Source organism: Neolamprologus multifasciatus, chromosome 9 (assembly GCF_963576455.1).
Source record: "Neolamprologus multifasciatus chromosome 9, fNeoMul1.2, whole genome shotgun sequence".
Classification (NCBI taxonomy): Eukaryota; Metazoa; Chordata; class Actinopteri; order Cichliformes; family Cichlidae; genus Neolamprologus; species Neolamprologus multifasciatus.
Window position 1 is genome coordinate 21,851,439 of NC_140447.1, and position 25,456 is coordinate 21,876,894.

General features: G+C 41.1%; 1 protein-coding gene across 4 annotated transcripts in view; it reads left to right on the forward strand.

Annotated features, from left to right (window-relative positions):
* The window catches only part of pou6f2 (POU class 6 homeobox 2), a 78,749-nt gene extending 53,955 nt beyond the window's left edge, over window positions 1-24,794 (forward strand). For all 4 annotated transcript variants that reach the window (XM_085172611.1, XM_085172612.1, XM_085172614.1 and 1 more), the window contains 5 exons: window positions 5,993-6,130; window positions 10,989-11,198; window positions 12,929-13,082; window positions 16,956-17,124; window positions 21,487-24,794. In XM_085172611.1, the coding sequence (XP_085028737.1) occupies window positions 5,993-6,130; window positions 10,989-11,198; window positions 12,929-13,082; window positions 16,956-17,124; window positions 21,487-21,994 (1,179 nt within the window). In that variant the 3' untranslated portion in view covers window positions 21,995-24,794. The remainder of the gene's footprint in view (window positions 1-5,992; window positions 6,131-10,988; window positions 11,199-12,928; window positions 13,083-16,955; window positions 17,125-21,486) is intronic.
* The last annotated feature ends 662 nt before the right edge of the window (window positions 24,795-25,456 follow it).

The window sequence follows — 25,456 nt, forward strand, 5'->3', positions numbered from 1 at the left end:
GGGATGTAATCAGTCCAGTGGAAATACAACTCAAGAATCAAGAAATATGGTTTATTAAACATTGAATATTTGAGGTAATGCTCATCTAAAGGCTGAGAAGAGTCTTTGTTGATTCTCCACAGTCGGATCGCTTAATGATTTGATTTTTCATTTTCTCCCGTGGCCAGGTACCCACTTTAAGAAATCATAGCCGGAGCAGCAGTATATTTTCCCGCAACGCTGGTCGCCGCTGTGATTTCCAGCCCAGCGCTAGTATGGTACAGAAATAACTGCACCAAATATGTCACATCATGAGCTGAAATGGTCAGCACTTTCCTGTAGATACTTAATCACCAAGTAGTTTCAAATTTAATACATCTGGAAACAGCTAAATATTATAGATCATTCTCCAGGAAGAGGAATAGTGTTGGAGGACAGTAGTATAACTTATATTTTTACTCTCCGAGTGTCCCCTAACCAGTGGAAATATACTGCTGCGGTGATTAATGACAAGGAACCCGCTCTGAACCGCCGTGCCTCACAATTATCAACAAATGGGCTGGAGCAGATTTTATGTAATGATTAAAGCCGCTGTTAATTTCACATGAAGGTAATGAGCGGGGAGATTGACGGCCACTGTCCGACACTCCATCATCCCTTTATAGTTAGTTTAAACGTTTTCACGACTCTTTTCCTCCCTCATTTGCATTTCGCCTCATTAGATATGGCCATTTCTGAGACCGCCCGCGATATCCATTTCCTGGAGTTAATGCATTTTATTTGATCAGCCAAACCGCCTCAGTTAACTAGCTGTCATTCTGGTCTTCCATATGACATCACTCCATTAGCACCCGCCGTGCCACCTCGGCCACCTCCACGTCCACACCCGCTGCCACCACCATCCCTACGCTGCCTTAAGCAATTACAATGCCCGACTGTCACCGGATGCAGCGTTATTGTATTTTGCCGGGTGTTATCTGCCCCAGTTGTTCTATCTGTCTTTCACGTTCCAATATTTCTCCTCAAAAATGGCTCTTTTTGGGGTTTATTTTTCACAACGGCTGGAGCTGAGGCCCAGTGGTGAGCAATATTTGGCGCTGGGAGGGCTGAGAGTGCACGACCACGGTACGAGGATCCCGCCAACCAAGGGACTAGAGGTGTTTTGGAGGGCCTAATGGCATTTTGATGTTCATAAGCACAGCGGATGTGAGGAAGGGGAGGCAGGGAGGTGGGGGGGACGCTTTTTTGGGGGAGGAGGGGAGTCAGCAGAGGACTGTCAGCGGAAGACTTGCAGAGTCCTGACAGACACAGAACGTGTTTTCTCATGTCACAGCTGATTACATTCACTCCGGAGTGGGAAAAGAGCAGGGAGGAGACAGAAATGTGGGGGCAGGACGGACGAGGGAAGCTTCCATGATGCTCCAGATAAAGGACATTCTCCTCATACAGAAACAATAGTGGTATTGACTGATGATTTACCCTGCTGGGTCCACTTTGATTCAGCTGTGGCTGGATGATTGAGGGTAAAACTTTCCGATATTTTTGTAGATGATTGTTTCTACCTGTAAAAAGTTTATATGTAACCACTTTCAGCATCAGGTCAATTCTCTTTGAAATTTCCCTGTTAGGTTAAACGCACGTTTGATTCTTTTCTTGACTCACAGATGAGCAGAAAATACGCTTCGCACAAATCCCCGAGCCCGAGCGTAGACAAATCTGCCCCCCCCCCCCTTGCTTGCACCTCCACCACTTGTCCATTTATCTTTGCTCTTTTTTTTGTCTAGTGCAGGCCCCGAAAAGGAAAAAAAAAGCAATTAAGTTTAAAACGGCCACATGAAAAGAGCAAAAACCAAGAATAAACTCCAGTTGTTCGTGTCAGACGATTTTATTTTCAGGGGTCTCTCCACGGTTTGCGGGGACACTATTTTTCCCTCTATTCCTGAGATTACATGGGTTGCTGCACCAGGTGACCCTCATGGTCAAACAAGGCGACGGAGAGCCCGGCGGAGTTTAAAGACTCCCCCCTTCATACCGAAAAAGATGCATTTTTAACAATTTGCAGGCTTTTTTTTCCTCCCTGCCAGACACATTTATTTTGTGTGTGTTTATCCCCGTGTATCCTTGCAAGTTTGCCTATATTAAACCAGGAGCTGCTGGAGGGGGCTAAAGGTGACAAAATGTTGTCACATGATATAATGGAGGCTTTGAATTTGCTGGCTTGAATTTTACCTTAAAACTGTTAGTTGTTTTTTTTTTAAATAAACACACCGACGTGAGCTTATTTCAACACTTGCGTTAAACCGGAGCATCCCGATCTGCCAAAAATCTTCTCAGACGCCCTTTTTCGTAGCGAATGAAAAGAATAAACCACAATGGTTAACATGCAGGCTCTACAAACTGGATGATCACTGTTTATCTCTTCCAACACATGCAATCAGTACAAATGCTAGGCCAGCTCTGTCATTTTGTGCCTCCCGCCGAGGTGTTGAGAGGAGTCACCGTGGCGGAAAATCACCTGTTTAGGTGTTGAACACAGCCTCGCCTCTCCTTATTCCTTGCTCTCCTTCCAACTGCTATCCATATTATCCCGTGCCAGAGACGCGGCAATAAAGCCTGCTCTCTTTTCACCTAGATTTACCCGAATAACATAGCATCTGAAAGGCCTATCATCGAATGAGGCTCAATGATAATATTTCAGATAAATCTGAAAGCTTCTCCAACAACCCATCACTCACACAATGACGCCGAGCGCAGCAGATTTTCAGGCAGACTCTGGGCGTGCTCGCCTGAGCAGATCACATTATCTGTGTGTTGATCTGTAGCCTCTGTTTAACTCTGTTTAACTGACCGTGTTGGCTCTTCTCTGTGTCCCCATTCACAATCGCAGCGCCCTGAGTGCTGTGTTTTCACCCACACGGCTCAAAGAACTCTCAAGTCAGCATTTTACATTCACAGCCTGTCTCACCTGGGCTACCACAGCGGCCGGAGCAGCTTTTATTTCTTCTTCAGGTAGACGAGGGGAGGAGATCGTCTGCCTCTCAGTTTCTCAGTCTCGCTACAAGTCGCTTCATACTTGTGGTATTTTTCAGGATTAGCAGTTTTTAGGCTTTACTGCTGATGATAATGTGGGCGATAATGCTGCTTTGTGTGCGTTCTGTGTGAAAGACAAAGCTGGTCAAATAGATCACGCCCTGTGATCTCCATTTCTTTTCTTCTTTTTTGCTTTTATTTTTTTGTTTTTGTTTTTGAAAAGACATTTTAAAAGCCAAGAAAGCACTACTGGGAGCAGCATGCCAGAGGAGGATGTGGAGCTGTTTCAGCTTTCATGTGTCACCGACTTTTCAAAACATTCTCGACTGATTCTCAAAGTTTTTCCACAACAATCATCAATTCACATTCACCTTTGAGCGTATACGAAGTCAGCGGTGATGACTCCTTTTTATCCGTCTTCCAGGAAAGCATTACTGCTGTTATTTTTTCATCACAATAAAGGTACTTTTGCTACAAATCTCTCTACAATTTTTGCTTTTGCATAATGACAGTAATAAAGGTAAAAGTATAATCAAAGCTTATCCAGACACAAAATTGGACTCCATACGGCACAGTTATTTTTTTGGCTATATAATTAATAAAATTTCATCTTATCCCATCGAGACTCTTCATCCTCTTATGGGGACATTACATTTTGGCTTTTCTGCCTCCTATACTCACTTCTAATCAATAAATACAGTTTTTAAACAATGGTGACTGCGCTGTGCTATGCTGTAAAATAAACCCACTGTCCCCATCTGTGTCTGTTTAAATTTGATGCTCAGTTTTTATCTTTATAAGGTCCAACTAATGCCAAATAGCTAGAGGAAATTATAAATGCACCCCAAACAAGAGCTCAGGCCTCAGGAGGATAAGCTTGAGTATTATAAAACCCCACTTAAAAGTTGCATCTGGAAAGCCAAAACCTGTTTAGTGGGAGCCAAAGTTTTCTGTACATAGAAAAAAATCCATGTGTAATATAACCACTTACACTTTTATCAGGATATGCCATTTGTCAGTACAGTCACCGTTATAAATCAGGTTTTTCCTGGGTTATGTAGGAGCCTCTGGGGGGCTACTTTGTACCTAAGCACAATCGGTGTGTATGCAGTAAAGGCAGTGAGTCTGTGTTACTGTGTTTCCCTGTTATTTATGACTGTCTGACAAAATGAAACCCAATTAACAAAACTGGTTAAATAACAATAATGTTGGTTTTATTGATTCTACTTAATACTGCTGCAAAAAATAAAAACATTTTTGAATGAAAAATCCTTTAAATATGTCACTGATAAGTAGTCATGTATAAAACCTAATTAATTGCTTACACTGCCAAATGCTTCCAGCCCCTTGAGATTATTAATGTACACATGAAATTTGAATTATAATTTATCAGTGTTTAGCAAGGATGTGGGTCAAAGGGCAGTTTAGTAAAAGCAAATGCATCTTTTAGAGAAAATATAAGAGTAAAGTCTTACTCTTGTTTTTTATCTTCTAATGGAGACATAATGGAGATTCAAACATACTAAAAATGACACATTGTGTAAGAAATACTGGCTGCCATATGATACGTACATGCACCTCCCATTGTTGCTTCTGTACATTGATGCTCTTTAATGTAGCAGCACTGTAAACTCAGATAATCCTGCCTGTAGTCGATGTGCTGTAGCTGTGCTGCTTATGTTAGTCTTTATTTCAGCTTGAATTCTCTTATGCTACATATATAGAGCTAAAAGTAGGCGTGCAGTTTTTCAGCGTTTTGAGATGTTCTAATATCCAAAGAACAACTGCTGGACACATAAAAGACAATCTTGCGATTATCGAGGAAAAACTGGATGACTTTCAGACGAGAGGAGGCAATATCAATCACGGCCAATTTGAGGCCACCAACATGAAATATGATTTCATAAGACAAATGCAGTGTCATTCTTAATGTGCTTAACCTTTACTGTCAATGAAAAAGTATCGATCGCTCGGTGGCATTTTTTCATCATTTGATTTCGAAAAGTGTAATAATATATATATGGTGGTGGGGTACGGTAAAAGATGAATGGCGACTGGGTGATCTCACATGAACAGAGCTGAATTCGCTGCAGAGAAAGTGTGGAAAAGTTGATGTTTCTGGGGAGACTTTTTGTCGCAGCACGCTGTATTTTAAATCTCGTAAATAAACCCTGCTTTTAATTTAAACATGTACCCGACCAGCATTAGCAGCGGGGAGCGGGCAGCCTGCTTCTTAAGCAGTGTTTCTATTATTTCTCTATTCTGTTGAGTAATTGGGAGGTCTCTTATCTCTTCTTGGTCTTTGATCTACTTACTCAACCTAATAAGACTTTGCTCTGCTGCACTACAACCAAATCAGCAGTGCATTTTCAGCCCCCTAATAAGTGGTTAGCTTGATTTATATGGGTAATCTCAGCAATGTGGCAGAGCTCTACAACCTCTCCCTGATGCACCGAGCCTCTTTTCACAACCACAGGCCAGACCAGATGAGTCCATTACAGCGAGGGCAAAGACGGTCATTTTAACCCTCCTCTGCTTCAGCTGTAACAGTGAGTCAGAGGATTTCTGAGTCGAAGCATATTGAAGCGGTTTTACGATACAGTGATGCATGGCCACGCCGCCTGGCTCTATTGTGAGAGCGGGAAGCTGTTGGGTCATTGCTGCGGGTGGAAAGACTCGGCTCGGCCCGCGGGGAGCCCCGGGGGCCAGAGAAAGCACTTAGAGTGGTAAAATGGCCACTTATTCACAACCGCCCTCCTGTTTTCGCTGCTCCTCCCTACCCTCGAGCCTCCCACTGGGTCCAGGAGCACAGACCTCTGGGAACTATATGATGGACTGTGCAGCCCTCACTGCAGTTGGCCTATTCTGGCCCCACAAACAATAAACAAAAGTGTGACGCCTGTAAACCTGCATCTGTAGGAATCTGTATTGTGCTGTAAACATCTGCACCGGTGCCATCAAACAATGTCTTCGCCCTCTCCAGATGAATCCTCTGGCCAGCCAGGCGGCGGTAGCGGCAGCAGCAGCCATGGGATCCATCGCCGGCTCACAGGTGTTTGGCAACGCCCTGTCAAACCTGCAAGGGGCCACCGGGCAGCTGGTCACCAACGCACAAGGACAGGTGAGTGCAACGAGCTTAAATATAGGACTGAATAAAAACTCCAGAGAGCTCTAGAAGATGCTGGGAGTTCATCTATCACGTATGAAAAAGTGCAGCTCAGAATAAACCGTCTGATCTTTCCATGCAGACTTCTAGTAGCTAGTCTTAAAGTTGTTTGTCTACAATCCAGTAGCCACCCCACATCATGTTAAGCATTTTGGGAATAAACAAAACCCTTCCTTCTTTTATCCTCACGCGCAGCAAAATGCTGACCTTGTCATATTCACAGGGTGGCTGCAGAATTGTTCCATCAGTAGCCAGAGGCTTGAACGATGACGCTTGTCATTGCAGGGCCTTATCTAATGAATCATCTTATCTCAGGTGCACACAGCACATATTAAAGGAAGATTGTATGGACCGCGTGCCCTTTCGTGCCACATCGTGTTATTTACTTTAACCCCTGTTTCATCACTGTTTCACACTTGCACGGTATGCTGATGTTGAAACATTTCTTAGCACAAAAACATGCTGGATTTTAAAATTAACCGACTGCAGGAGCATTTCAGAGCCACCAGTTCGACCGCGCTTCACTGCGTATAGTAAAGTGTGTCCGAACTCTTGATGCTAAACGTTGCTAATGAGACAGTATGGACTTCCCTGGCTCACAAGGTGCCTGGAGCACTGGGAACAGATCACTGTGGATATGGACTTGACGGGATGCTCTGTGCTTTTGTAGTGTCTTGGTGGCTGACACTCCCTGACATAATCAGGTCACAGAGACGGTCAAAGCCTTAGGCTACATCCTTTGCTCCCCACCTCATTATTCCGCAGCATTATTCAGACGGAGGGCTCTGAAACATGCACTGCCCTATCAGAAGGTCCTGCTCCTCCTTCCCCCCAACCACAGAAGATATTATACAGGCTAATGCATACCTCAAACAAGGCTGGAGGTCTAACAAACACACACAGCGGCTTTATTTTGTCTTTACTAGAGAGCAGCTATTATCTTTAAGATATGTCTTAAACTGAATTTAGGGACAAGTTATGTGTCATGTCTGTAATACATGAGTAAAAAGTTACCTTTCCTTGAATTTAAATTGTGCCTCTGTGCCACCTCCTCTGCCAACTCTCCCAAAAGACCTTTTCATAAGCAAGCGCTCTGAGAACCTTGAGAAGTGTCAGACCTGGTGGATGTTTGGAGTTCAGTATGTTTTTAAATCTTAATTATATTGGCCCAAGCTTTTTTTTATTCTCCAAGGGAAATCAATGAGGCTCTTTTATCCTCACTGCCTCTGCAACAGTGATTAACAGCTGCGGATAAAAGGCACAATTATTAAGTCACTGTCACTCCTGAGATCTTTTTTTTTTTTTTTTAACAAATCTCTGGCCGTTTTGTGAACCTCTTCTCTTCGGTGCAAATTCTTTTCTCGCTGTTTTAAAATGCAGTTAAAATTGCATTGAGCACTGGGGACATTAAGGGCTGTTTCCTGACTTAAACCCTGAAATGATCCTGGTATGATTAGGACAGGTTCCTTGGCTTTGTGCATGAACATCTTCCCTCACATCTCTCCCAGCATCTTCTACCTTTCACATCATGTACTGACGCAACAGGTAAGAGTTGCACTTGCTGTTAACCTGCAAAGTTAGTTAAAACAGATGAAGCTGAGCCACAATACCATATAGAGTTAATTGTATATGAATACAAGAAATAGAGATAGAATAGAGACAGATAGGAAACAGGAAATATCTTCTGTGGTGCACCATTATTAGTCTGCTGTTTGAAGCTTTAATTTGCTGTAAGTGTTAGCTTTCTTTAGACTTGTATGTTGACACAAGTCCAAACTTCCCAAACATTTTCTCTTCCCGAGTTTCAATTCACTGCATGAACAGTGGTGGAGAGAAAATGGGCAGAGATATTGCCTGGCCACCATGGCTAAAGACACAGATTGCCCTGGCCGGAGAGATGAGATGGCATTTCTGCGGAAACAAGAGCAGCATAATCTTAATGAGTTCTGCTGTGTGGATAGCGGCATGTTTCTCACATGTCATTCCACGAACTGGAAAGGGAAGCAAACATGGGAAGCCAAATAAAGGTGAGAAAACGGAAAGGCATGCGAGGAGAGGGAGTTAGCAGTCAATGGGAGGAGTACCTGAAGGCTGCTTATTTATGAAATGGTTGTGTGATGAAAGAAACCGACAGTTGGACATTTTCAAATAGGAAATGATTTTATTTATCCATGAAATTCAGGCTAGCTGTAGAGTAAGAGAATTCACTTCTGGTTGCTTCAGGGGACTGCAGGTTTGGAAGTACACAGTCGGAAAACATGAGCAGAGTAGCTTCATATATAAATATATTATCATAATAGCTTTAGCAATTGCTAAAAAGACTCAAACACAGGACTTTAACTGTGCTGTTAACTAGATAAATTAGTTTGTCACATGAAAACATTTTCTAGCTTCACTGCTAGAGTAACTTTGGTTGAATCATAGTTCAGCTCCCTCCCCCTGCTCTTTAAGCCACCTTTCTTCTGATTGGCTGTCCCTTACAAACAGAAGATCTGAAGTGCTGGTGGGTGGGGCTTCTATGCTCACTGCCAAAGACAACATCATTCACTCATTCACTCGTGTGTAGAAGTATGTTTTGGAAAAAATGTAGCTTTCAATTTGTAAAACGTGCACCACTCACTTTTGTTCACAACCAATTAACTTATGCTTGCTACCTGCAGTCTGCACGATGCCATCCCCACATTTTGTTATATATGGAAAAAGTTGTTCCAATAACCAAGCCTGCACCGCTAAGGCAAAAAAGCAGGAGAACTGAAGAAACTATAACAACTGTGTCTGAGGAGGAAAAGGTGCATTTTTTCCAGGTGTTTCCTGAGGAGTGATAATGATTAGAAGGAAAAATGTTGTTTTGACTGACAGAGATTACTCACACATAAACTGACCTAATTGTTTGGGACTCGTGTTTTTTAAGGTAAATAAGGAAAAGGAGAGGTTCATTTTGCTCTACTATAACAAAGTGTCTCTTGCATTACGGTTAAATGATGGCCTTTGACCAAAGCGTTCTGCTCAACACTCACTGCTAAAAGATTAATTGTGGTCATAAAAAAATCATTGAGGCTCAGTGCTCAGAAATGAAAAATAAATAGGATTAGTTGATTCAGGACTTCCCATAAGCTTATACAACAAAGCCCTCCCTCCTGACCATAAGTTAACACCGAGGTACTTCACTACACTGTCACATCCCTGCCCTGCCCTTCCAGCCTGAGTGAAGAGTTGTGACAGCGCCACGAAACATCTGCCTGAGATATGCAGATGGTGAAGGATGGCATAGCGGGACTGGGATGAGAGCTAAGCTGTCAGTCGCCTGCTCTTTTATTATGCTTATAGAACAACCACTTAGTCCAATGACGATGAATAATTGAGCGGAACAAGTTCCCTGCCACCGTGGCATGCAAAGCGGGATCAGTGGGACTCAGGAGACACAAGCGTCAGGCAGGGCAATAAAATATGCTAAGTGGCAGAAGAGCATTACAGGGAATTTGTAAAGCCAGCGCGGAGAGAGAGATAAATTATCTCTCCCCTAATGCGAAGCAACGTAAGCAAATGAGCCGTGGCAGGGATGAATTACAGATTGTCGGCCCACCTTTCTCTCGCTGATCCCTCCCTATTATGTCAAAGAGACGGGGGTAGCGGGAGGCGGACCGTGCGCTAAAACACATTAGCGGTGGTGGAAACAGGAGCTAGGGACCAGAGAAGACTGTGCCTCTGCTTTGCTCTGGGCTGAGGTGCAGAAGTTCGGACTGAAATATAAACATAAAAAGAAAGCGTCCAAGACAGTGCAATCTTAGCAAAAGTAGCTCTTTGCCCGGTTGCCAAATAACAGAATTTAGAATGATGGGCGTCTCATCCGTGTTGAGCTGCTCTCTGGTGTAATGAGGCTTGGTGGAGGAGGGCGGCCAGCGGGGGGGCCAGGGCGACTGCTGCTCAGGAGCTGCCCAGAACCAGTCCCCAGATGACATTAACCTTCATCATGGTGAAGAGGCGCTAAGTCCCCCCTAAAGCGCCACTCTTGGCCACACTCTGGCAGCTCTGAGAGCTAAAATGTTGCAGTGACACTCTGCTGCCCCCTTTGATCTGCCCTTCCTGATTACAGCCACAGAGGAGAGGAGAGCAGGGGATGGAGGGAGGGAGGAGGAGGGGTGAAGTACCCCTGGGACCCTGAGAGTTGAATTAGAGACACGGGGTCCTGTCTCACTCTCTGCTGCTCCTCTTCTCTCCTCTTATTGTTTCTTTTCTTACTTGTTCTCTCTACTTCTTCCTGCCTGGCCTGGTGTGTGTGTGAGTGGGTGAAATGGGGGTCTCTGTCTCTCAGCAGCCTCACTGCTTCTCACCAGAGACAGACAAAGACACTTAAGCACAAACACACACACACACACACACACACACACACTCACAATCATCCCAGTCTTGGCCTGGTGATGGATAATACACTCAGTGGTGTGCACCATCACACACACAGGTATTCAGCGCTGACCTTTGCAGTGCGCTCCCAGCAGTCTGCTTTGGCTTCACTTGCTCTAGGCTGTAAAACCACCTCAGTGACAGATGATCAGTGGACACTTCTGCATGTTTTTTCCTCCCCGAATCACAAACAGACCAGCTCAAAAGCAGAGCGCTCTCATTAACCACATAACATGAGATATGACCAGTTTAGACTTCATTTCCAATCAGAAACACATAAAAAAAAAGCCTAAAGACTCACAGCAGTAGATATCATTACAACTGATACCTCCAGTAGCGTTTAGCCTCTCCGCTCTTTCTACTTTTTAAAACCACCCAGCTGATTTTGTCTCCTCTCTTACCCCCTTTGTAGATAATTGGAACAATCCCACTGATGCCCAACTCTGCAGGGCCCTCCAGCCAATCAGGGGGTGGCAACCCAGCACTGCAGGTACAGCCAATTACACCTCAGCTTCTGACCAACGCTCAAGGCCAGATCATCGCCACAGTGATCGGCAATCAGATCCTGCCTGTCATCAACACCCAGGGAATCACGCTGTCACCAATCAAGCCTGGACAGCAGGTAACATATATGCTCATGTACAAACACTCTCTCACACACACGTATAAAAAGGAGGAAGGCTTGCAGAGCAGCTTATTACATTCTTAAACTCGTACTCCTCAAGTGATCACGAGCTGTGTTTTAAAAACCGTCGAATGAGCAACACCTAGTGGAGTCAAACTAGAGTTAGCCTGTTTATTCATGAAAGCAAAAGCCAAGGCAGCTCTGTTTTATGATAAACACCTCATATTTTTCCCGCTTCAACACTCATAATGCTCATTTGCATCACTCCACTTGGAAAATTGTAGCTCCTGGTACAATTTTCACAATGCACACATGTGTGTGTGTGCGTGCTTGTCAACCAACCTTTCAGCTTCAGTCTCAGCGAGACTGCTAAACCCCTGCAGAGCCCAACATAAGAAAAAAAACACACCACTTTTCATCACCCCACTTAAAACTGAAACACTCCTCACTCTGTTTTCCACCTGCTTTCCGTTTCACTCACCCTCCTCCTCCTGCCTCAGTCACACTCTCCATCCTTACGATTTGTCCTTTCTGACCTGAACATGAAATATTTTGTTTTATTTAAAGAGAGACACACAAAAACCCAGCTCTGTTTTTCCCTTTTTTTTGAGTTCACACTGTAAGTAGGAACACTCGAGCAAACACCTCCGCGTGCAGCACCAGATGCATTCACGCCGACAGTGAAAAGTTATTGACTTGATAATGATGATGTCAGGGCTGAATTATAGGGTAAAGGTTCACATTGAAGGCCTCTACAGTCCAGGATGGATGAACTCTTAGCGGGCGGACACCGAATTGTGGGTCCCTCCCCCCCGAGAATGGCAGATCATACTCTTGAATGAATTAATGCATTTGTAATAATGTTTATGCTTTTGTCTCCACTTCAAAGCCCCGCATGTACACATTGTTCCGCGGGCATAATTTACGGTTGTCAGAGCCTGCAGTCTCGAATATTTCCAGTGAAGCTAGATAATTCTCTGAGCCTGTCAACAGTCCTGACAGTGTGTGCATTGCTGTTGACACCCCCCACCATCCAAACAAACACATGCCACAGAGAAAATAATTAATAGCACAGAAGGAGAAGAAGAAGCCTGCCCAGTTTATGGCGGAGACAGCTTTTAAGAGTGGAGACACACCATCTTGATCTTGTAAAAGCAATTCAAATGTGCATAAAACATGAAAATACACTGTTTCTTTTTTTTTCCATCAGAGCACGTAGCCTGCAGATCATGAATTATGTTTGATACGGGGACTGCTGTGTCCACATGTTTTTATTTTGGATTCAGGCTGCCGTTATTAGCATCAAGATGACGAGCAGAAGAAGATTCTTAATTGTTTTTCTGCAGATAGGCGATTATAAAGCTCACAGAGACAGTGGAGTGCCTGAGCTGAACAAGCTTCCTTTTAGACCCTCACTGCCAAATACAGTGGTAAACTACTGCTCTAGTCTATTGAGCAGACTATTGGCACTATAGTTTGCTCTGTCAGTGCAAATACTGCAGGCAGTAATCATCAGGTACAAGATAAATCTAATTATATTCACCTTCTAAGTGGCTAATTTAATAGCTGCTGATTAATTGATTAGATTTGATATTGTGGCCCAATCACCATAATGACATGATTACTGTAAATTCTGATTATTGTGACGATGTGCACAGAGAGTAAAACATGCTGTCAGTGTATCGTGTCAGCTCTCTCTCTCTCTCTCTCTCTGTGTTTGTGTCCAGCTGCCTCAGGCTCAGCAGGGTCAGACAGGCCCCGCATCATCTCAGCCCAACCTGCTCCACATGCCCCACAGACAGAGTCCTCTCCACCAGGCCTCTTCTTCCTCCTCCACCTCCTCCTCTTCCTCGGCTCTCAGCGTGGGGCAGCTGGTCAGCAGTAAGTGTCCAACACAGCTCAGAGAAACACAGCGCTTTATAATGTGATTTATAACGAGAGGAATTACACAACTAGCGGAACGTAGCCATGGAAATATTTTTTTGTCATTCAATACAGCCGAGGTGGAAGGTTGTCGATCGCTGAAAGAGCAATGTGTTGTCATTATCCCCAGTGTTTCAGTCCACATAACACTGCGGATTTCTCCAGTTGTCAGAGATGTTTTTATTTCAAGTTGAGGCATGCTCTTATTTTCTTAAAGAATAAAAGTAACAACATTCCGTGTGTTAGTTCACATCTCAGCGCTTTGTGACAAAGGTCTCTACAAAGGTCTATATCAAATGCTTTGTGTGGTTGCATTACATTATTGCATTGTTCTATACCTACAATCTTTATTTATTATATGTTTATTTAACGTTTTTGCTCAATATAAGTCCATTTATAAGGAAATAAAAGTAGAAATAATATATTTAGATGTCAACAGAATTTAGTAAAACTGAGAGAAGATAAGCATGTCACAATGATAAAATGAAATAAAGAAAATAAGAAAAAAAACGCCTTCTCCCAAATACTACCTTAATGAAGTCAGCATCTAAGCGAAGGCAAGAACTAAAAAACAACCTTAAAATGCATAAATATGATTAAAAACAGAGAATAGTGCCATTATTGAACTATATATAAAAAAACCATAAGAGTTTGACTATGCTCTGAACTTGCAGTTTAAGAAATACCAACCATAACGTTCTGTAATACACAAAATCTCTGTCTGCAAACTGAGCAACCTGATGTGGTAAACAGGTACATCTGAAGGTTCTCATCTATACTGTACATCAATACTATGGCAGTACATTGCCTAGCATTTATGCACATATAATACCTTATAAAAACATTGTAGAGTTTTCATTTTATGACAGTAAAATCAAAAACAACTACCTAATAAAAGGCTAAAAACACAGGGCAAACAAAACCATAAAATGGGCGTGTACCAGTCGCAATAACACACGACTACTAAAAACTGATCTAAAGCAGCATTTTTAAACAATCAAAACCAAACCAAAACAAGGAAATCCAACACAGAAACCAAAATTGAGAACAAAATTTAAAGCTGCGGATTAAAACATTTGGTGTTCTAGTTGGAATTTAAAGCAGCTGGATTTATATATGAATAACCAATAATAAAAAGATTTAACGATCAGGAGTCAACATAAGCTGACACAAACTCAAACTTGGAAACTGTTGCAATCTAATATGAACAGAATAAATATATATAATAGAAAACTATTTAACAAATAGTCCCTTTCAAATAAATAGAATCACTGAAAGAGATGTTAATTTAAATTTTTTGCCCAATACTGCAACATCAATGACAGAAATCTCAGAAACAAATATATTAAAACCAGAGAAAATAAAAACAAAGTCTGCGTTGCTGCATTAACTACATGTTTCTCCTTTTTTTCTAATTTTAATAAACAAACCTTTAGCATCGCTACTTCACATCTTCATTACTCTCAGTGTAGACAGCTTTTGACTGATCCCTGCCTGCTAGGATTGTTTTATTTTTTCCTTTACTGTCATTTCTTTGGTTTATTAGACAATCCAAACTGGCGTCTGTTATGTAAAATGAGCATAAGTTTCATTCTGCCAGCGCGTGGGCTTTGGCAGGGCCTTATAAATCACTGGTCCACAGCCTGTCAGCGTGCAGCTATTGCCTTTAAAAACTCTGTTTTATTCAGATAAATTTCATTTGTCAGAGTCGATTCTCTTAAGCTCCATGTAAACTCATTTCAAAGGCAGCTACAATGCCACTGAATCTAATTTAAAAAAAAGTCGCCATTGATCAACTTGTTGTGGACCTTGTGTTTAGTTTATGTTTACTTGCAGCTCAGAAAATATCTTATGAGGACAAAAATCATAGCGGGCCACTTGTATGGTAAATGAAATTAATGTTTTATGCTGAGTGCGAGCCATATCACTTCCTCTCAATATCACTTACAGCATTCATAGGCAAAGCAAAATCCCGTGACAGAATCAGAGCGACAGAAGCATTCGCTGGCCAAAAACAAAGTGCCAGAAACAGATCGAAAACCTCAGGATTTCTTTTAATAGAAGGACTAACGCCAGCAATATTTTTTATTGAGTTTGTTTTAATTTTTTTTATTTGGAGTGGAGAAGGACAGCTAAGCTACTGAAGCAGAAAAAAGTGCTCTCCTTAATATAATCTGGAAGAGTGTTTGGATTCATTTAAGCTAATGCAGGTGCGGATGCATATATTGCGATCAGACAGCTATTTGGAGGAGTAATGATCATTGATCACCTTCCTAATTTGAAGTAGACATTATTGGGTTTTGTGAAAAGGAAACAGTTAATCAGAGTACTATTAAGCAGATACTGTAGATTCATCACCGTAAGCAACAACAATAACATTGTTTTACATCATATCCATACAGCTGCTTCCAGAACAAAGATGCTTAAATAGCCTAAACCTTTTTGCGATTGCAGAGGCCCGTGGGATCAAATCACGTGTTCGGATAAATAGGATGTCTGATCATCAGGTTCGCCTGGTGTTCGCACTTTTCTGAGTCATGTTTTCCAAATTTCTACACTACAAACTTCATCATCACTTATTAGCACTTCAAGTAGAAATAAAAGCATAAAAGAAGTATTTTTCTGCTGAACTGAAAGACAAACATTGGCACATAATAGCACGAATCTAGCCTGTAATTTATGGAGGCAGCATTTTCTTCCTAATTTTCCTTTCAAGCAGATACATTGATTGTTTCACTTGTTTTTGTCCTGTCGTAATTATTAAGAGTAAAAAGTGTATTACTGTTGTAAAGAAAAGTCAGCCTTCCTTTCTTTGTTTCAGTGCTTTTAAAACTGAGCCTTTTGTCCACTAATCTGTCTGTTTTTTTGAGGCCTCTCATTATTGTGAGGTAAATGAGAAGGTCTTTAATCTTAAATCGTGTTTGGGTAAAGAAAAATATGGATCCGGCTGCCGCTAGTCTTTCAAACCGCTACGCAAATAGGCTCCAGTGGGAATGATGGGAGGATGCTCATCACTGTGAAGATGATAGGAAGCTGCGAGTCCTCCGTGTGTTCACACGTATGGAGCACGGCGCATACGCTACACGTCACTTATGAGGCACAGCGAGATGGCAGGCCCATAGATTTTTGCTTAAATACGCTTGGAGGATTCCTTTAATAATTCATTGATAATGACCAGGATGAATAATTCAGAGGCACAAACTTTGCTTTAGTAAGCAGGATGCCAGGGCACCTGACATTGATGTACAACGTGAAATCACTTTTTATTAGCGGGGAAATTCTTCAGTGAAGTTTTCAAATGTGGAGCTTCACAAACAGCCTCTCTTTGTGTAAAAGCAGGGTATCGTTTGTGAGCGAGGCTCGCCGCTGCTTTGTAGGCTTGAACTGTGTTGACTTGGGGGGTCAGATGGGTGAAATAATTTCTTTATACATTCTTTAATGTTTTTCTGAGAAAGCCAGCTTCGAAATATATGTGTATTCATACAGAGAGCTATAGTAGCACAGCACCTATCTGTCTTTCCTTTGAATTAACAAGCCATGTGTCGTCTGTGTTTTGTCCATATGCTTTTATATGTGAGATTAAAGATTTACACTTGCCAAAGCCAAAGCCACAACACGCCTGTATTCAAACCTCAGATGAGTTTATTCTTCAAAACATTTCTCAGATATGTGTAGAGAGAAATAATAAGTTCTGACCCAGAGCAGGACTATTTTTTTTTAAAGTTGTTTAGAGGCATCATGATCGCATATGGTTGGATGTTTGCCTCATTCACTCTGAAAAATAAGGTGAGCAGAGGGCTAATAAAATGAGATGTGTGTGTTGTATTGTAGACCCGCAAACCGCCCCCAGCGAGGTGGACGGGGTCAACCTGGAGGAGATTCGTGAATTTGCCAAAGCATTCAAGATCCGCCGGCTGTCCCTGGGCCTGACACAGACTCAGGTGGGCCAGGCGCTCAGCGCAGCCGAGGGGCCGGCTTACAGCCAGTCTGCCATCTGCAGGTAAGGACAAACGCAGGGGGAAAAAATAAAAACAACTCGACTACTATTGTCTACCTGTATTTCTAATCAGTGAAAGCAGCGCAGCTTCAATGAGCTGTCGGGTGCTCTCATCCGTGTTTTAACGGGCATCGTTAACATATTAAAATACATAATTGGCTGACAAACGAAGCTCTCATGTCTCTACTTAAACTCCTTCCCCTGACATGACAGCTGGCCGTCACTTATGCAAAATACATACGCAAGTATTACACGGAGCACTTAAAGCATTTAATAATTACTAAGGCCCGGTGCTGTTCGCTCTGGCTGAACATGAGGGAGCTTGACGGCGATGATGTATTAATAAGACTGCCGTGTCTTACTGCTTCCATGAGGACAGTTTAGTCATAAATGGGACATTATACATTCATGAGACTATCAGACAATCAGTGTTTCGTTCCTCCTGTTGTTCCACTTGACTGACGTTTTGCATGCAGATACCAAATGAGCCACGTTTCCATTTTGAGACAGAATAATTGGGCCACATGGTGTCCAAATATTGCTTTTAAAAGAGAACTAAACAGTGTAAAATAGAAAACAAAAGTATTTTAAGTGTCCAGATTAGATATGGAAGTTAACGCTAACTGGGTTTTGTTTTCCTCAAATCTAATCTTCTCCTGTTTTGCATCCATCTCTTTCAATAAAAGTCCCTAATCTTGTTTCTGTATTAAATTTAATGTCCCTTCAAAGTGCATGTGCATTTGCTGATGACCTGTACTGTTTATGTGACACGGCACTGCCACGCACCTTTAAAAATTTCATCACATCAACATCAAACAGCCGATAAAATGTGAAACACTACAGGAGCGGGTGGTTCTTATGAGGCCCGCACTAATGTTTACAGTCGTCAAATCACACATGAAATATTTACGGCCAGACATAATTCAAATATTTATAACACACATTAAAAGCCATTAGCTTCAAAAATAAACACTCTGTGGGCTATTATTAATGCCGTTAAGACAATTTTTTTGTTGTTTGTATGACACTCGACATGATGTCCAGATGTTTTAAGTAGTGGGGCTAACTTCACATGCTTTAGTTTAGTTAACATCAACATAGACATGAAGTTTGAGGAGGAAACGGGACGTCACAGTAGCTCTGGGGCTGCGGCTCCCGACGTAGACAGTGAACAGACACTGACAGATGCTTCCATCTTGTCTGCTTTCATTGCTCACAATGTTTCCAGGCACTTTATTAGTTTATCTAAACAGGCACAGGCTTTACATGAGGGTAACATCAAGCCAGGGATGTGCCTGAGTGGCCCCTTTTGGGAAAATACGCTAAATGAAAACTTAAAGTAAATAAAATCGCTATCTTTTGTTTTTATTACAGGGTTTAAGATGGATATTTTGAATTGTTTCAAACTGCTGAGCTCAGGTTTAAAATATTTGATGGTTTAAACATATTTTTTATCCAGATGTGAACAAACAGTTAATAAAAATAACAAGCTTAGGAAAGAAGAACACCAGTCATATATATAGTTTTATATGGCTCATATGATAGCTATAAACTAAATTCAGATTTCCATAATGGTTCAACAAAAGTAGCCAAACATTTTAACATCAACATAATGCAGCCGTGCAAAAACTTGCCTTAACAACAACACAGTCGAAATCAATCTAAACAAGCCGAGCAACATGAGCAGTGTTAGTCTTTGAATAATTATGATGGTAACTGTCAAGAGACATCATTTTGCAACAATTTTGCATTTAGAGTTTAGAAGGAAACAAGAACACAAAGTCTGGACTTGTAATAAACCAGATGTAAAAATGAGAGTAGAGTGAGGCGAGCCTGATTGTATGTATGTCCCACTCAGATAGCTCTCTGTAGGTATTGAATGTAAACCCTGCAGCAAACTGTAACTCAGTCCAAACATGCAGCATGTCTAAGCAGAGCTCCTTAGGTACTTTTAAGAAGAGCCAGAGAGGCTCGCTCCCTCGTGCTGATGCACTAGAGGAGGGGAGTGCATACCCCAGCTGAGCAGCTCTCAACTCATTTTAGTATCCGCGGTTCCTGTTGATCCATGAAATGTCCTGTCTCTGGTGACTCTTCATATTTACTAATGTATTCCCCTCAGTATGGAGCCCTCCTCTTTTTCCTGTGTTTAGGAGGAGGACGGGGTTATAAATAATACCGCCTGTCGACAAAGAGGAATGCACCAACGAGGTGTAGAAACAGAGAAAGTTCATGCATGCATGGGCATCTGGGCCTCTGTTTCCCTCGCTATTAAAAACCGTCTCTTTTTGCGTTGTTTGCTCCACAGAGAGCAGTGCTTCAGTGTAGCTTTCTTTCTAGAGTTATTTCACTGAAAAACATTTGAAACCAACACTTTCTGTCCTCATTTATCCAATAATGTTTGGAAGTGATGGTTTTAAGAGTTGATGTTGTTAGTACCAAATCATCTGTAGACCTTATTTATTGGGTATGTAGTTAAATTTAAGGTTAACTAAAACCATAACCACAGCATCTCTGGTTTGAGACTAAATTTTGGTATGTTTCATCTTGCTACCTAAATTTTTGCTTCTGTAATCTGCTATCAAATAAAAGCAAAAATCCTGAGTTAATCCATAGAATGCTCAAGTCACCAGTGCAAAGACTAATGGAAAGAGGTAGAAAAGTCATAAAGATTTTTATTTTCCTGGACCAGAGAAATAAAAATATTGTAATTAAACATCCTGATTTTCTCCTTAAATAAAAACTGCTGATACTGGACTACTTTAAATGGACATGCATTTGGAAACATGTTGAAAGTGTCGTGTCCGTGACTTTCTTTCTTGTCAAAATGAGAAATAGCCACAAAACCGCACTACAACTTTTTTGGTACAGTTAACCTTTGTAGGTTTTTAGACTAAAAAACATTTGAAAATAACACTTGTGTCCCTGTCATGTTCCCATAATGTTTGGGAATAAGGCCTTTAAGAGTAACTGTTATTAGAACCGAATCGTGTGTCGTTATGTCTCATCTCGCTATCTAAATTTCTGCCACTTTCCATAACCTGCTATTAAAAAAATTATGACATACTTTGAAGAAATAAATGGAAATTACCATGCTAATATCACTAGTGGTCAAGGAACTGCTCATAGCGGTGTACTGTAATTGGACACTTGTTGGAAACTTATTAAAACTGCAGCGTCTGCCGTTTCTTCTCATGTTTTTTGTCAACGTGACAAATAGCCACAAAACATTGTCACTTCAGCTTTGTGGATCAAGTTTTTATGTCCAAATAATATCTTCGGCAAATATTAGCTGCCCGGTTTGTGGTTTCTTTTATTAGAAACATGGACATTTTCGTACGATCAACTTTGTAATGATTACAGAACACAAACTGTCGTAAGGCTCGCAAAGTCCACAGTTATGGATATTTCTTTCAAAAACTTGTTAAAGTACTAGTGTCTTTAATAAAAAGGCAAATGTGCTGTTAGTTTATTAACAGATTTTCCGAACTCTGTCATGTCTTTCATATCAAATACCTACCTCAAACTGCACTGTTGTTATTCAGTTCCATACAAGGAAAAAAGCAGTGAACACACTGATATTTGGGCTGTTGCCATTCAAACTCCTGAACAAAATGACATGATGTTGAATCCTAAATAGCTGTTCTTCCATTCTTAGTAAACATCATCTAATTCAGACTTCATATCATGTCCAAACTGCACCCGACAGTCGCTGAGCTGCCAGCTAGCATTGCTTTTAAAAACTCTGCCTTCCTCTCGTCTTACTTCCTGTGACTTGAGAAATGCAGAGAAATGGCTGAATTATGAGTAAAGTTGCAGGACTTGTAAATGTATTCTTATTAAATATAAAATGAGAGGTTGTTAGAAGATGAAAGAAAGGTTAAAAATGTATTAAATGTACATTTTGATGAATAATTCAAGCTCTTTTTGTAAATAAATGATGGTGCCATATTTAACTGCATGCATAAGTGGATTTTTGGGGGGGAAGGTGGGGTGGGGGTTTATTTCACCTGAGCAGAAGAAATTGGATATTTGGATCGTTTTCGTTTTGTGATTTTGGTTCATAAGAAATATTTAAAAGAGCAAATATTTCGATTGCTAGCCATTGGCAATATCTCCTTGTTCCACTATTGCCAGTTTGGGACAGAGAACCAGAGCCTCGTCCAGAAAATTAACACATCACTGGCAAAGCATCGCCTCGAGCTGCTGCAGCTCAGGTGTGTCCAGGTGCAGGATGCAGAGTTTGTTCACCTGGATGTTAGTCTCAGTCCCTGTGGCATTCTGGTTGAGGAGACTTAAAGGCAGGCAGCTTATCCCTTGTTCTGGCAGGGCACCTAAGTAAGATTGTTTTTTCTCAATTCTCCCCAGACACACCATCCTGAGAAGCCACTTTTTCCTACCACAGGAAGCCCAAGAGAACACTATAGGTAACAGTCTTACAGGCAAACTGAACCCTGGCCTTTTATATCCTGCCAGGTTTGAGAAGTTGGACATCACCCCTAAAAGCGCCCAGAAGATTAAGCCCGTTCTGGAGCGCTGGATGGCCGAGGCTGAAGCCCGCCACCGATCCGGCATGCAGAACCTGACTGAGTTTATCGGCAGCGAACCTTCGAAAAAACGCAAGCGGAGGACCTCTTTCACCCCACAGGCGCTCGAGATCCTCAACAGCCACTTTGAGAAGAACACGCACCCCTCCGGACAGGAAATGACGGAAATAGCGGAGAAACTGAACTATGACAGGGAGGTGGTGCGTGTCTGGTTCTGCAACAAGAGGCAAGCCTTGAAAAACACAATAAAGCGTTTGAAACAGCCCGACCTCGGCGCTGCCGCACCAATGGACCCTCTCACTGATTCTCTAGAGGAGCTCCCGAAATGAACGAGCTCTCTGACCAAACAGTGGAGTGGAAAAGTGGCAGCCATTAAAAACAACAAAAGGTGGATGAACTCCTCTCGAAATGAGAACTGACAAAATGTTGCCCAAGTCACCCGGATGGACAGTCATGAGTTTGCAAACGAAAAACTATGTGTTGTCAGTGTGATTACCACAATTATGTAAATTACCTTGGCGAAACCAAAAACATGAAAAAAGAGATTAATATCTGAGAATTATGTAAAAAACATACGGTGTGCTGTTTCAAAGAGTTTTTAGATTCTGGCCTTACAGACCAGACTATCGCCCAAATTTTGGTTCCCACCAGGAGGGATTTAGTAGAGAGATCATACCAAATCGAAACACTATTTACCAAAGTCTGTTGCATCTGAATAATTTTGTAATGTAAATGTGCTCTAAATTTTTACATTTGTACTGGCAGAATCTAAGCTATATCTGTGAGGTTGAGTATACATTTTATCTTTGTCTCGCTTACTTTTTTCTTCATTGTTTGTATGTAAATATTTAAAAAAGGGAAAAAAGAAAAATGCTGTCTTCAAATTGAAATCACGCTGATTAAAAAAAAATCTCTTTTTGGACATAAAAAAAAAAATTTAACCTTTGCTGTTAAACAATTGCATAATAATGTTGTTTGCCTCCGACTTGTGTTTCATCTGCAAATATTTTCAGTCACAGTGTAACTTTGTACAACTTTTACAGGTATTTATTAATAAGTTAATGAGATGGATTCAAAGGATGGACTAAAGAAACTAAGAAACTATGGACTGTCACATGATAACTATGACGATGAGGAGGAGGAGGAGGGGTTTCGGTGTCTGTCAAGTCTACTGCAGCTTTGTTTCGAGCTACTGTGTCATTCTATTGCCAAAGCCTGATAGCCAAAGAACACACACAACTTCAGCTCAAGGACTGGGGGAAAATTTTACCTTTTTATTTATCTGTCCCCACGACTTTCTCTCCCCTTTTTCTAAAGTGTTTTATTCTGTGGGTCAAGTTGAACGAAACAACAACAAAAAAAGAGTCAAAACTGTCATGTCAAACAGCTCCAAAAAGTGTCTGCCGTGATGAAAATGTATTTTCTTTTTGAGCCGATTTGCTACTGCATGCTTCAAATCGCACCACATGATAAGATAGTGTATATGAATTTCACCAGGAAGGCCAAAATTAACATTAAAAATCGGAATTTTCATAATTATTTTACATGAAATGAGCCAAACGTGTGGTTGAAGCATTTTTTGTTGCCACTGACCAAACATCAGTGTGTTCTTTTGCAAAGACAAATTGCTCTTTTTCCACTGTATTTTGCATTCCTTTCAACTAAGTCAATGTCATGCTCATAAAATCAACAACAAAAAAATACACCATCCTTTATCTTACACCTTTTAATTTAAGAGGTTAACTTGAAGTGTTCAATTTCAGTCCACTGATTTTTAGAGTAATTCGCACTCCATTCCTGCGCGCTCTTACTTTGTCAGAAATGTCAATAATCCAGGGGGGAAAAAAAGAAAAGAGAAAGAAAACCCTCTTAAACCGTCACTGCAAATATTTGGCTCCTGCAAAAACCCTCATATGAAAAAAAAATAGGTGAATGCTGAGAATAAGTGTCACATGTCAGAGTGAGTGAACTTAATTTGAAGTGAGGTGAAATTTGATGCAATTTATTCAGAATCATGTGTCTGCTCGATATATGTCCTTTCATGTCACATTGGTTATCTCAGTTTTTCACTCCTTTTTGTGAACTGCCAGGTTCTTCTGCGCTGCCTGGAAAACACACCCCCACTGTAAATGGTAGAAAAACACTTGAAAAAGCTTTACATGTCTGTGTTTTTAAAGAAATCACTGAGGTTGTCTTGAAAAGGCAGAAAAGGCAATCGCAGACTGTGGAGAATTTCACTAAATTTTCATCTGCACATCCACAGCAGCTCCTGCTGTACTTCTTTTCACAGATGTTTGTTTTGTTTTTCTTTTCGATGCATTCACACTTACAGATTTTGTGCATTTTTATTTTGCTTCTAGAAGAAGAAAAAAACACTTAACTTCAGGCAAACCTTTGGCCAAGAAATAAACCTCTGCACAGATGTTAGAAAGCAGCAGTGGATCCGTTGTGACGCTTAACAATAAAAGCTGTAACCAAAACCAAAAACAAAAAATAAAGGACGACACAGAAAGGAGTCATGCCTTTGCTCAACTTTTCAATGCTGGACCAAAGCTCTATAGTTATGCACATTGTACAGAGAAATAGATTCATGATGTTGACAATCTTTAAAATCTGAGAAGAAAAGGATTGAAGAGTAGAATTGTACATTAGTTCATCCAAGGTTTACCTCAGTACTGTTCTTGTGAGAATCATAAAAATGCCATACAAGCATCCGCAGGTCAGTAGAAAAGATGAAAAAGATGACAACTCTGCACTGTGTGTGTCCATGTTCACCTTCAATGGGAAGGAGAGGCTTGTGGGTTTTCTTTTTATTACGTGACACATGATTGTTTTATTTTTGTGAAGTGGTCTCCTGAGCCACATGTGAGTCATCTCTTTTATATTGTTGTAGTATTATTTCTTTCTTTTTTTTTGTGCCATACGTTCACCTCTCAGTTTCCACAGCTCTGTAGACGTACATAGAGGAAAAAGGAGATTACAGTAATGTTGCTCTTAGCTCAATTAGGATTATTTGTTTACCACCCTTAAATACGTTTGTGAAATTTTACTAACACAGACAAACTGGCTTGAAATTTTGTTCATAGTCAAAGAACTAGAAACCAAAGCTGAAGAGCCTGCAGAGGTTGATTTATTTTATTTTCGTTTTTATATATAGACTGAAAACTGTAATCTATAGAGCAATATCTGTTTGGTCAGTTAAGCAGCACTTTGTGTATTTCTAAAAAACAAAAATTAAAAAAAAAGCTTCAAGTCTGTCACATTGATTTGTACCATAATTAGTAATAAACAATTGTTTGACATGACTTTTGTGTTTGTGTGTTATGATAGAATCTGTCATTTAAGGCCAGAACATAGTAACGTGTGGGAACCTGTGATTGTTTTAGCTAATATAGTTATGCTTTTTCTATGAAACGACGTCCAAAATAGCCACTAGAAATATGATCGGCAGGAACTGACATTGCTAATGTGCTCAATTAATTCATAAAAATTTATTTCGCGCCACACTCTAACTTCTCTACATCACATTTTGACCAAGGTCGTTAGTAAGAGAAAACTCATCTGTTGAGATGATGATGCTGTTTGCACACAAAGCAGAGATGCTAACAGATCTCAGCACAGTGAAAGTAGAGCTAGTGGCAGCTTGCCTAGCATGCTGGTCTCTCATCAGTTTCCAATCAAATACAGGAAGTTTATCCACAATGCATATGTGCAAACAAGCCTCTCAGCTTGAATAGCTCAAGCCTTTTTTAACAGGACTCAGACACTAACCTAAGATTTCTGTTGTTGGA